General features: G+C 38.4%; 1 protein-coding gene across 2 annotated transcripts in view; it reads left to right on the forward strand.

The window, feature by feature from the left end:
* Positions 1-14,384, forward strand: part of LOC121928692 (acidic mammalian chitinase-like) — a 37,659-nt gene that overhangs the window by 22,868 nt on the left and 407 nt on the right. Inside the window, exons 4-10 of one of the 2 annotated variants that reach the window (XM_042463764.1) lie at positions 8,724-8,780; positions 9,208-9,373; positions 9,788-9,912; positions 10,297-10,420; positions 10,549-10,734; positions 11,266-11,385; positions 12,786-12,927. In XM_042463764.1, coding sequence (XP_042319698.1) covers positions 8,724-8,780; positions 9,208-9,373; positions 9,788-9,912; positions 10,297-10,420; positions 10,549-10,734; positions 11,266-11,385; positions 12,786-12,927 — 920 coding nt within the window. Of the gene's footprint in view, positions 1-869; positions 1,415-8,723; positions 8,781-9,207; positions 9,374-9,787; positions 9,913-10,296; positions 10,421-10,548; positions 10,735-11,265; positions 11,386-12,785; positions 12,928-14,384 lie in introns of those variants that run through there. The other variant, XM_042463765.1, reaches the window with a different exon arrangement.

A 14,384-nucleotide genomic window follows, 5' to 3' on the forward strand; every position in this document is an offset into this window, starting at 1 on the left:
CCCCCCCGGCTTCGGCCCCCCGGTTGTCTGAGGGACACCAACCCGGCCCCCGGCTCAAAAAGGTTGCCTACCCCTGATATAGACATGCTGCATCATTATGTGAAAAGCACCACTGGCCACTAATCTTGCATGTCAGTTTGCACCAATGAGAGAATATGCAAACTAGAAAAGGACCCTGTACTATATAGCACCATCAGTGGTGATCAGAACATTGCCTGAATGAGCTGATTTATCCCCTCTACACTGCACCAGTGCACAGCACTGGCTGGTCCCTGGTGGCAAAACTTAAGAAAAGATCTTGGCATCAAAGTCTCTTATTTGGTCTGCACCTAGTACATTTTTTATATATACCTTAAAGATATGTGTTTTCATCAGCACAAATAATCTGTCCACTGATGAAAAATATACATTCATTCTGATCACAGTTGCTGTGGCCAGTTTGTCACATTCTGGTGGCAAGCCTCTCTGTACTTAGCTAGACCGGTCTTCAGATGGTGGGCATTAGTCCAACACCAGGTTCATACTTGAAGCTTGATCTGCCAAAGGTTGAGTCTGCCTGCATAGCCTTCAAAAGGCCAGGGTCATCTCATATCCACACCACAATTAGGTGGCAGAGTAGGACTTTGTAGAGGGTTACTGATGTAACTCTTTTTGTTATTGTGCGCCTTCAAGTCACTTCTGACTTATGGTAACCCTAAAATGAATCTTCTGTCTGTGAGCTGCTTTGGGTCCCCTTCCATGGTGGCCCATAGCCACCAATGATAATATTTTAAAGCTCTGTTAGTGACAGCACAAGCTTTGTGCAATATCTTATCTATTACGAACTGTTGTGCTTCTAGTTTTTGTTAACTCCTTTCTCTCTTTTTCAGGTTCAGTACATGAAAAATAACCATTTGGGAGGCATTATGATTTGGGCACTTGACCTAGATGATTTTTCAGGTTCTTTCTGCAATGAGGGAAAATACCCTCTTCTTGGAGCTGTAAAAAAAGAGCTGGATAAAGAAGAGCCCATTTCTGTAAAATAATAATCTTGAATATTAAGAGAACCTTCAGGATACAAGGAATCTTTATGTTTGTATTGTAGGAAATGAATAGAAATAACCAAATTGCCATATTGGAAGCATGATGACGGTTCCATGTTTCTTAAATGCTATAAAACAGACAACTATGGTTAATTTTGTGTGATTCTGTGATTAATATGGTTCTATCCTTACTCATTCGGTGTAATGGACTGAAGGCATTAATTCCTCCTACCACTTCCTGTGCTGCTGCATTCTTTTGTCTGGGTTTCTGGGTTTGGTTTATTATTATTATTATTATTATTATTATTATTATTGAAGATGTTTCATTGTGATCACACGCTAGATATTAGGCTGCATGTATTGGTTTTTAAATATATACCTAATGGTTTCAATGCCTTTTTGAAATGGGTTTTGTTTCCTTGACTGGGAAATTACATTTATGCATGTATGTTTTGTGGTGAGGGACTGAGCAGAGAAGTGGAGAAGAATGATTGCAGAAGCATGCATCACCAAATTGGCCTCATAGCATTACTGCAGTGAAGGTGTGATAGTAATTGTTTCCATGCTGGTATGATTCCACATGCTTAAATGATGTGATTGCTGCAAGACAACAAGCTGGTGTGATAAAGCCCTAATTATTTCCCTATGTAGATCATAGCAAGTTTTTATATGAAAAAAACTTCTAGAGAGGAGGACGTCGGTGCAGTTCTAGATCAAATAGTTAGATTTCCTACATGCCATTATCCTGTCATACTTTGGTGACATAATGAGAAGACACAACTCACTGGAAAAGTCAATAATGCAAGGAGAGGTGGAGGACAGCAGAAAGAAGGTTGCATACTAGATGGTTAGACAATCAAGGAGGCCACAGCTCTGAGCCTGCAGGGCCTAAACAGAGCAGATGAAGATAGTGAGGCCTGGAGATGTCTCACTCATGGAGTCACCATGAGTTGAAATCGACTTGAAGGCAGTTAACAGCAACACCTAAAACTTACCCTACAAATGCTTTAAAAAAAAAAAGCTCCACAGTGAGAGTTTTACATTTAACCCCAAGATAAATCCAACAAAAATGGTAACAAGATAATGTGTAGTTCAGCCAACCTGTTGGGTACAGAGCAAACCCATGTTGATGATCTTAAATACTCAGAGGAAGTTCATATAACAAAATCAAAACAGACAGACACTGGAAAGAGGTAAGAAAGCGGTTCTAACAAAATGCTTAAACAGCAGAATCATCACATAATGCCAACTAATCAGGCACCATACATATGAGACATAAAACCAAGGTCTTTGCTCTGAGTGATACAAAACCAGTTTTCCTAACTGGAAAGCCCCACAGGGCTAGTGCTATTTGATGTGGTAAAAAGGAATATTTTGTTTAAAAATGTAGTTAAAGATTTCCCATACCTTGGATGAAACATTGATCAAAACAGAGACTACAGTCAAGAAATCAAAAGAAGACTAGGAATGTGAAGGACAGCTATGAAAGAACTAGACAAGATCCTAAAATGTAAAGAAATACAGCTGAACACAAAGTTAGAATTCTCCAAGCAGGATTCCCCATCACTGTGTACAGATGTGAGAAGAATTTGTAAGTTCCTTTACAGAAGTGGCTGGATATTTTTGTCCATTGTGGCCATATTCAGTTTCCAAAGCAGAGTTGCACATGGCTGTGCATTGAGTGTAGCTGTGCATGCACCTTGCACATTGATGTGCAATATCTGTGCAAGCACATTAAGCATGGGTATGTGTTGTACATGCCTATCTAATTATATATTCAGTTGTGCAACATTTCCATTTCTTAAGGAGAACTAAAAACTGCTTACTAACTCTGTGAGCATAAAGTTATACTTCACCTCCTCAGTGTGTCATTTCAGCCATAACAGAGTGTGGTTTTAAGAGAGATCTCAGTTTAAAAATAACTTGCTTTATATATTCTGGACAATCATAGCATCTATCAAGGAATGACAAAGATGATGGGAGATTCCAACAAAGAAGGCATATAGAGAGGAAAAACTGCAGTAACCTACAATAAAACCTAACAAAAAAAAAAAACAACAACAATTTGACCTTTGGAATCCTGGGTACATGATAAAATGTATCATTTTTCTTTGGGAGAGAAGAGAAAATAGGATTAGGCTAAAGAATATGATAACTGCAGTCGTTTTAAAGCTTTCACAAACCAGAGCTCCACTTGAAAACCGATTATTGGAAACTATTTCCAGGCTTTAAAAAAAAATAGAAAACCAGTATTAAATCTTTTAATTAAAAGTAGTATATATTTGTCATAAAACATTCAGAAATTGTACAAAATTTTTCCTTTATTTGTATTTTACCTACATTCTATGTGAGTTTTACTCACATTTTTTTAATTCAAATTCTGCTTAGGATCTAGAAAAAATGATACCAAGAAATAGATTCACTCAAAGTAATTACAATGTGTGTACATGTACAGAGTGGCAATAGTGACTGCCAGAGAGCACAGGTGCTTGCCTAGCCAGAGGTGATGCTGAGGCAGCCCTGGAATAATTGGGCTGATACGGCTAAATTTCACAATAGGCAAAAAATAAAGAAACTACAGACTAGTCAGCCCAACCTCAATATCAGGAAAAATGTTAGAAGAGATTATACAAAAGTCTCCCTGCAAGTATCTTGATGAAAATGTAGGGATCAGTAGGAGACAACATGGGTTAGTCAAGAACAAATCCTGCTAAACTAGTCTTTCAAATGGGTCACTAGTTTATTAGTTAGTGGGGATGCCATAGATGTAATTTATCTGAATTTCAGCAAAGCATTTGACAACGTCCCCCATAATGTTTTGATTTGCAAGCTGATTAATGTGGCATAGATGGGAATTCTGTCAGATGGATCCATAACTGGTTAGAAAACCATACGCAATGAATCATCATCAAAGGCTGCACTTCAAATTTCAAGGAGGTCTAGAGTGGAGTGCCTCACATTCTATACTAGAGCCATTATTGTTCAACATTTTTATCAGTGACTTTGATGTCAGGCTGGAAGGAATCTAGCACACTTAAAGAAAGGAACAGAATTCAGAAGGACCTAGATAAACAAGAAACTTGGGTAGAAATTATTGAAATGAAAATGCAATAGAAACAACTTCAAAATTCTGCATTTAGACCACAAAACTACAAAAACCAAATCCACTGGTATTGGATGGGGCCAGGATCAGCTAAAAGGACCTTGGGATTATTGCTGAATATAAATTGAACATGAGCTGCAGCAGAAAAGGTGAATGCTATTTTAGCTTGCATTAATAGAAGCATAGTTTCCAAATCAAGAGAAATAATAGTCCCACTATATCAGGGGTAGGCAACCTTTTTAAGCCGGGGGCCAGGTTGGTGTCCCCAAGACAACGGGGGAGGGGGCAATAAATAAATAAATAAATAAATAAATAAATAAATAATATAGGACAACATTTTCAAATGTAGGACACATTTTTCTAAAATGGAGGACATGCCAAAAAAATTGATGATTTTTTTAAAATGTTAATATAAATGCATGTTTCTTAGGCATTATTCCTAGACAGATGGCAGAAATGTACTTCCCTTTCTGGCCAACCCCCCTCCTCCCATTCCAAACAGCACATTTCAGCATTGAACATGGCTTTACTTAACATGGCAATCTCTTGCATATTTCAGAGGCTTATTGCATAACCAAACTCTTTGGGTTTCACACTGAACATGGGTTCACATGGTTATGCATATTTAACATGTCAAGGTGGTCTCACAAGAAGTGATTTGCCCTCGGGTTCAAATGTACTTCTCAGAAGTGTGTACTTGGTCAAGGAACTGTGGTTTTTCTTTACTGCGCATGAGTTTGTAAAAATCATAGCAACTTACATTGACCGTGCCTCTGAAGCTGGCTCATATCAATATCACCATCACCATTCTCCTCCTCCTGCTCCTCTTCTTCTTCTTCTTCCTTCTCCTCTTCTTCCTCCGCCTTCCTCCCTCCTCCTCCTGCTCCTTCCTTCCTTCCTCCCTCCTCCTCCTCTTCCTTCCTTCCTCCCTCCTCCTCCCCGCACGCCTGCACGAGAGGCCCGAGGCCCCACGCGCCTGCGCACAGGGCCTTCGCCCCCCCTTGCCCGCTGCCAAAGGCCCCACACACTTCCGCGAGAGGCCAAAGGCCTTGCGGGGCCTTTGACGGCGGCAAATCAGCAACAGGACCGAGCAGATGCTGCGACCCGCATGCGACCCGCAGGCCATAGATTGCCGACTCCTGCACTATATTCTACATTGGTTAGGCCTCATCTGGAGTACTGCATTCAGGTCTGGGTTTCAAAAATGGATATGAACAAGCTGGAGCAGGTTCAGAAAAGGGCAACAAGGATAAAAAGAGGTACGGAGAAGAAAATATATAAAGAAAGGTTGAAGGAGTTATGTTTAGTTTGGTAAAGAGAAGACGGAAGGCTGACATGATGGCACTACAGAGAAGAGGCGGGAGGCCTGTTCTCTGCTGCCCTGGAGGACCAGCTCTAATGGTTTGAAGTTATAGGAGAGCAGATTTTGATTGAACATTAGAAGGAACTTCTTGACAGTAAAAGTGGTTCAGCAATGGAACCAGTTGACTACAAAGGTGGTGAAGTCTCCTCTGGATGTCTTCAAAAAGAGGCTGGACAGCGATCTGCTGAGGATACTTTAGCTGAAGATCCTGTATTGAGCAGGAGGTTGGACTATATGATGGCCTTTGAGGCCCCTTCCAACTCTATGATTCTATCTGTTTTATCCCACCAGCAGAGAAAACCAGGAAATGCCTGAAGTTTATCATACAACATTTCCTGGTTTTCTCTAGTTTAAGTCTCATTTAAATCCCGTTTGCCTGCTAGTGTGATAAAGCAGTATGTGTCTATGGGAGGTCACCCCTAATTCACAGTGGGAGTTCAGCATCCATCATTGCCTCAAAATCATTCTATTAATTCCTTAAATTGGTTGTCACAAACTTAAATAGTATATCAAGAAGGAGAATGAGAAAGCAAATTGACTTGAACAGATTATTAATATCTTTTCTAAATAGCTGTTATCTCTCATTTCCCAGTTTTGGCTCACATATCCATACATTTGCTTCCAATGTCATTTTTTCCCTGTCATTATAAGATACAGTTCCACCCCTGTAATTACATAATTAAACACCTTATGTTTGTCTTCCTTATCTAATGCCCAATATCTCTGGTAAATTTCAAGTGGGAGAGTATAACATTGATTTAGGAGCTGGGGTGCCTAAATCATGGGGGAGGGGGTCTACATGTGCCTGTTAGTCCCAAACTTCAGAAGACTAGGAAGGTATGAAGATCATATTTCAAGGTGAAGATGGCTGCCAGAGGAGATATCTATTTTAATTTTGTCTACATATTAACTTTCTATTTAACTTTTGGGATGAGGGCATTTGAAGTCACACTTCTTAAGCAGGAGGTGGGCTTAGAAGGAAACTTATAAAAGGGAAATAAAGAGTGAATCAAAGTAGTACACAGGTACCAAAATGGGCAAACTACTCCTTCTGACTGGTGAGTATGAAGGGTTCATCTATGCTGTGACAAGAACTTCTTGGACTTCCCTCTGTCCATATGTTGTCCTGTCACTTCTATTATAAGCTAGGTGGATCTCAGATTCTCTCATTTAAAAAAAAAAATTCTAAATATTTTTATTCTAAAAATAATTCTAAATGTTACTTGACTACAATGGGTCTCCAATGATAATGTCTCTAAAATCTGTGTGTCATTCCAGGCAAGGTTTTCATCACGTTGTCCTAGGAGTTTATCAAACGGGAGGAATTTCTCTTAAATTCGAATGAAAAGAAAGTGGCACCAGAACGCATTCACTTAAAGTCGCTAGTTTAGTGCAATTACGTGAATGCACATTGCATTTGAACCAGCTTCCCATTGCCAGAAAATAGCATGCCATGGCCTGAATTTGCATGTGGCATTCTATCACACAATAACATGAAACCACTTGATTGCGTTCGGACTGACTTCCCATTGCCTGAATTTGAATGTAGTGAGTTATCACGCAATAACGTTAAACCCCATGATTGCGTTCAGATTGCCATTGGATTATACCTCCAATTTCCCTTGTCTGATAAACTCCTTACTTTGTTCAAATGATGCCTTCTCACTGTTTCCTCTGTTCTTCTTTCCACATCAATGTGGAATTGCTGCAAAATGTCTCTTAATTGACAGTCCTTCAACAAATGGAATAGCCACACGTTGCTCTTACATAGCAAAGATAATAGTTTGGGCTTATTACAGTGTACACATTTTAATTTAGGCCAATGGAAGAGATGAGATGATAGATTCTGCCAGGCAACTTCTACCAGCAATCTGTTAATCACAGCAATAACTATTATGATAAATTAAGGCAATCCATGGATAATTTCAAACACTGAAGCGATCTATAGCAAAACATTATACACCTGAACTGGATTACTAAAAATTCTTTTCTCCAAAAGAACAGTTTACTTCTGTGACAAAGTCAATCCATTGTTTCTAGTTTGGATGACTGCAGAATGAAGACATTTGTTTATTTATTTATTTATGACTCATAATGGATTTTTCCCCCCACAGGTCTGGCTTTCCTGCTGCACCTGCAGCTGGGTAAGTTCTAGCCTAATCCCCCTTTTTATTATATTCCAAAAGAAAAAAAATAACACCTAACAGCTTCTTTTCTCAACACTAGTTCATTACAAGCTTGTGTTGACTGACGTTATACCTCCTCATATGCAGGTGCATCTACCAATATTGTCTGTTATTTCACCAACTGGTGCCAGTACAGACCTGGAATTGCGCGTTACATGCCTGAAGATCTTGACCCATGCCTATGTACTCACGTCATCTATGCATTTGCTGGCATGACTAACAACCAGATCCAGACCATTGAACCGAATGATGTGGCTCTCTATGATGGCATCAATGGACTCAAAAGCTAGTAAGAATATTCTGTGCATTTAGATGCGATATTGAAAACAATGCCAAAGTCCAGAGAACACTGGGCATTTCTTAAGTAGCCCTGAAAACAATGGGTGTTGTTTTAACTGTATGTTAAAATCTGAATGATTTTCATGAGACATAATAATAATAATAATAATAATAATAATAATAATAATAATAATTTATATTTCCCACCTCTCCCTGCAGATCGAGGCAGGATTACAACCAGATAAAATACAGTCATCAATACCAATAAGCAATACAATTATAATCAACAATAATAATTCAAACAAAAACCCTAACCCTCCCACAATACAATAATAAAATTAATAGTAAAAATTCTCATCTGATCGTGACTTAGGCCCATCTGATTTTTTTTATGGATTTTCCATTCTGTTTTAATATGCTTTGGTTTTCATCACACATTAAGAGCACTGAAACATATGTGATACAAGAAGTATATGAAATCAAAGTCACTTTCAGGTAGGCTTATATACATAGTTTCATTCTTGAGAGGACACCTTTTTAAAATATTCTAAAAAATTTGCAAGAGGTATGGTTGTTCCTCTAATTTCTGCCCTATTGTGCAACTCTGAAATTATATCAGACCTCCTTTAGTATTTGTCACTTTTAGCTAAAAGCCTAAAAATACTTTTAGGACAGACATTTTCATTATTTCATAAAAATAGATCAGTCACACATGGCAGTTTATAGATGACTCAGAGTTTTTAATGACATATCAAATTTTCTCCCCACAGCAATCCTGATCTAAAAACCTTGCTCTCTGTTGGAGGCTGGAACTTTGGTACCCAAAAGTAAGATTTTCTTTTACAAGCATTCTAAATGCCTTCCCATTTAGCATATTCTCTAAACTTGTCATCTTTCCATGTCCTATAATTTATGCATCAACCAAAGCAAGTTTCAATCTCTTTTACACCCTTGAATGGATCATGCTTCAAAATATAACTATATCTATATCTATATTTATCTTTCTATTTATCTCTCTATATATAAACAGGAGATAGATATATTTCATATATGTCATATATATGTCTCTCCAGATGTTGTCAGACTTTGGCTTCCATCAGCCCTAGACAACATAGCCAATTATGGGGAATTTGGGGAGTTGTGGTCCAACAACATCTGGAGGGCTGCAGCCCTAGAGTGGATCACGAAGTAGTAGAAAATCTGTAAACCACTCATTTCATCATTTCTGAGTCTCCACTTTGCTTTACCACATAGGTTTTCTAACATGGTTTCCAGTGCTCAGAACCGCCAGACCTTTATTCAGTCTGCCATCTCCTTCTTACGCAAATATGGCTTTGATGGGTTGGATATTGACTGGGAGTACCCTGGCAACCGTGGCAGCCCTGCTGATACCCAACAACTTTTCACTGTCTTGCTCCAGGTTGGCTTTGATAATATGCTCTCTAGATGACTGGTATAGTCTCCAAGCAATGGAGTGAGTTGTGCACCAGATTATTTCTAGGGTTTATAAAAGTTCCATTTGAGGAAGAACAATTTACAGCATTTCCCAGCTAGCACTGGCCGTAAGCCATGTTGACTTGAGGCAACAGAATCAACAGCACAAGTAAAATAAATACCCTGTGTCTTTAAAGATATTTCTTTTTTTCATTTCTCCCCAATTCCAATAACCTTAATCTCCCCTACTAGAAATGCCATAAAAATGGAGAGATTCATGGTTTGGAAAAATGATAGTGAAAGCTGCAAAATAATATAATTATTAGCAGGATTCCATCCATCCATTGTTTTGATGGCACTGTTTTTTCTTCTTGTGACAATTCACTGCTTCCAATAACAGGAGATGTATGAAGCTTTTGAACAGGAGGCTTCTCAAACCAACAAGCCCAGACTGTTGATCTCTGCAGCTGTGTCTGCTGGTGTGGGCACCATTGAAACTGCATACCAGATCCCACAGATGTCTAAGTAAGTTGTACATCAGCACTTTAGCCTTTTGGAAATAAGAGGTTATTCACATATAAAAAGACACTAGGACAAGATGGCTTATTATAGCAATTGCACTTTATAACATGGTACTTTTGCCACAGCTCTCCTCTCTCTGATATGAAATAAACTGAGAGCTCCTTAGTTTTGTCAGTGTGAGTTGTACAGCATATAAATTTAAAAATTACTATATACGAATGAGGAATAGAAGAGAAAAACCCTGATTCTCCTCTGAGAGAAGCAGCAATGTTAAGTCAACATACTAAATGCTTAAATATTAGAATGAAACTCAAAGTTCTTCTATTGAATAAGAAAAGAATTTGCCAGGATAATATATTTTATTGTTTTGGTTCATGACTTCCTCAGGTACATGGACCTGATTAATGTGATGACCTATGATCTCAGAGGATCCTGGGAAGGTTTCACTGGTGAAAACAGTCCTCTGTATGCAGGGCCTGAAGACCAGGGCTCCTATATTTATTTCAATGTGGTAAGTGACTATACAAAAGCAAAAGATTTGGGGGTTCTTTTGACCTTCAGCCATACACATTTGTTCAATTGGTGAATAGGTAGTTTAGAGCATTTTTCTGACCATTCCACTCATGTTCCTTCCTCCAGGACTATGCTATGAACTACTGGAAAAAGAATGGTGCACCAGCTGAAAAACTGATGGTAGGATTTGGAGCCTATGCCCGCACTTTCACCCTCAGCAACCCTTCGAACCATGGCCTGGATGCCCCAACTTCTGGACCAGGTCAAGCTGGTGCCTACACTCAAGCAGCTGGAACACTGGCATATTTTGAGGTAAAACTGGTTTTCTTGTCAATAAGATCCTAAACATATGCCTGTTCATATTGAGATCCTGACCATATAGATATATAGTTGCAATATATTGAACCTCTGGTATTTTCTAACTAACTTTCTATATACTGTTTTCTCCTAGAAATTATCATTATAATTCCAAATTCTTCTCTATTGTTTGAGGGTTTTTTTAAGGTGGGTATTTATTTTTCAATTAAAAATATACTTATTTGCATTCTCTGGTAGGAAGGAAAAATAGCCACTTTTGATATGTTGATATAAGTTGCTGCTTTTAGCTGATGGCTGGATAGGATTTGTGTGTTTGTGAATGTCTTTTTCCCCTCTAATACACTTCTTAAATTCTTTGTGGTTTGATGGTTCTTTGCCATCCACAGTAGGGTCATCCTGCCATTTTTAACAAGGGAGGTAAGATCAACAAACCAATAATCCAATTAGGTTTATCAAGCCTTATGTAGCCAGATCTTATATGTGTTCTTTCATTGGTTTAACAAGGTATATTCCCCCCCCCCATAGGTCTGTACCTTCTTGAAGGATGGTGCCACTGTAGTATGGAATGCTCCCCAAAAAGTGCCTTATGCCTATAAAGGAAATCAATGGATAGGCTATGACAACCCTAAGAGTTTTGCCATCAAGGTAAGCTTTTTTCTTGCCTCCCTTTTGTGTCTTTACTCATGGCTACAGCACCAGCACCAGGGATTACAGCACCAGCACAACAGAACTTCCCCATCTTCTCCTTCCCTCTTCCATGCAGTTCTTGGAGCTGCCCCAAAATCTGTTGCAGGCTATTTCTCAGCCCTCCTAAACAGGCTTTTTGGTGTACATGGAAGATCTGAAAGAATAGCTCTCCCACCTCTCACTTCCATTTAAGCATGCTGCCACAGATGAAAACATCCAGTATTGGTTGCTTCCCATGAAGGAAGGGTTCTTTTTAAGACTGAACTAATAGTGTGTGTATGTATATACATGCCTTCAAGTCACCTGCTGACTTATGGTGACTCCATGAATTCCATATGTTTTTCTTAGGCAAGGATTACTTAGAGATAGTTTTGCCAGTTCCTTTCTCCAAAATGTAGCCTACAGCATCTGGTATTTGTATTCACTGTTTTTTGTGTACATTTACAGTAGGGCCAACAAGGGAATACACAGATACATGTTGGGGAGGGGGATCTCCCATGGTGTATGTATGTATGAATGTATTTATTTATTACTTCTTTTGTCCATCCTTCCACTATCAAATGGTACTCAAGTAGCAGAGATAATATCCATTTATTGTGTTCTTGCATGCAAGAGGGAAGAATTTCATGTTTAAAATGTTCCCCACATGGGTGAGATTACATGAGGTTCTTTTATTTGCAAAAAAATGTTGTGGAGTCTGAGCAAAAAACATATTGTGGAGGGGGAAATCATGTGCATTGTACAGACGTCCCAGCACTTTTTGTGCAAAAATACCCTTACTTTTTTGTAAATGTCTTTTGCACACACACAAACATTCTAGAAATGAGAAAAATTGCATGAAGGTTGCCAGATTTATTTTTTGGTTGGGGGTCTCAGTGTGCCAAAACATTATTTTGTCTCTGGAACAATAATATTTGTGAGTATCACGACACAACTTCATTACACAACTTGAAAAACAAAGCCACTCACTTTAAATCTTTATAATAATCAAAACAATTTTAAAATTTCAAAGGCAAAAACTATATATTCACATCATCCTCCCTCTCTAATCACATACACACACATGCCGGGGTATGTATATGTGTCTGTGTGCTAATTGATCATAAATAAAACCACTAGTGTTTGCCATTTTTAACAGACTTTGTTTGACCTCAATAGTATCAACATACAGTAAACATCAATTGACTACTTGAAACCATCCTTCTGTCTCATTAATTTCTGGATTGGATTCCTGATCAGGTGGAATTGCAGCTATGATTAGATGGTGGGAAACACATTGTCTTAGTATGAAGAACAACAGCTCCGATATTTTTTTCTGGAATCTTTCACAATATTCTACTTTATTATTTAACTTTCAGGCTCAGTGGCTGCTGGAGAACAACTTTGGTGGAGCCATGGTATGGGCTATTGATTTGGATGATTTCACTGGCGCATTCTGTGGGGAAGGCAAATATCCTCTAATGAATTCCTTGAAATCTGCACTGGGAATTACCACACCAAGTAAGTAACACATTGCAGGTGGCCAGATGAAGCAAAGTACAGTATCTGACAAAGATGGAATATCTGACTCTTCATGACATAAATGAAATATATCCAGCCTCCTAGCTTGTGCACATTTTTACTCTTTCAGATGCACTTCTTTTGTGATAATTTTGTATCAAGGGGTAATTTATCCCAATACAAACACTAGTTTCAGATGGGAGACTTTCATCAGGAGTTCATTTCCTCACAACTACCTGCTACAATCCTACTAATTTTCTCACACACCCCTGCTAGTGATATTTGACTTTTTTTTATAAACCTGTATGTTAAATATGCACTAAATATCCCATTCAGATTGGTCCTAAGCATTAGTATGAGAAATCCCAACAGTTTAATTAAATACATTTTTATTTGGCATGTAAAAGAAAAAAAGGGGCGAGTCAAATGTACACACACAAACGCACACAAATACATCAAAATATACACAACACACACACAAAATTTAGTTTGGGACAACAAACTCCCCTACTGTCTCCCTCTCTCCTATTGAAAAGACTTCCCACTTCTCTCTAAATATGACTTACAACTATCTCTTATCTTCTCCTTGAATCTTCATTACATTCTCTTACTAATCAAAGTTAATCACTACCAATAATTTATATTTCATATATATATATATATATATATATATATGTTTAGTTTAACTTGGGTTGGCTCTACTTACTATCAAACTCCATAGTACTGATGACTCCCCTTGTTTATTTTATAGACTCCATGAAAGGTTTCCATATTTTCAGAAAGTATTCCATTGGGTTCCTTTTTATTAAATTTGTTAACTTGTCTAAATGAGCCAATCATCTCTAACCACTCAGCACATGTCAGAATGTTATTAGTTTTCCATAAATCCCACTAATTTTAAATTCAGCTCAAGCATAGATGTAATTAATGCTTGTCTCTTGCCACTTAATTCTTTGCTGCAATTCATTTTTCTCTGGGTTTGCACCTTCTGCTTTGCCAAGAATGATAACCCCCACTATCCATTTTCTCATTTTCTTACATTCTCATTACTGTGAGCCTCCCTGCAGAATATTCCAACAAACTACTACTTCAAGCACTGATTTCTAGAGGTGCATCCATCCTGCAGAAACAATCCAGTTTGACACTACTTTACAATCCACTTTGACACCATGGCCCAATGCTATAGAATTCTGGTAATTGTAGTTTATTGTGGCACCAGAGCATAGCAATTCCATATGAAGCAGCCATGTGAGGTAAGTGATGTCAGACTGCTACAATTGTGTAGTGTGGATACATCCCAAATACCAAAGTGAATCCACTGACTTTCTGACATGAGGGTCACCAGTCTTTGCCATTTCTGGAGCTGCATCCACACTGCAGAAATAATCCTGGTTGACATAACTTTAACTACCATGGCTCAATGCAGATACAACCACAGTCTTGTACCAGGTGGTGAG

Source organism: Sceloporus undulatus, chromosome 4, assembly GCF_019175285.1.
Source record: "Sceloporus undulatus isolate JIND9_A2432 ecotype Alabama chromosome 4, SceUnd_v1.1, whole genome shotgun sequence".
NCBI classification, from domain to species: domain Eukaryota; kingdom Metazoa; phylum Chordata; class Lepidosauria; order Squamata; family Phrynosomatidae; genus Sceloporus; species Sceloporus undulatus.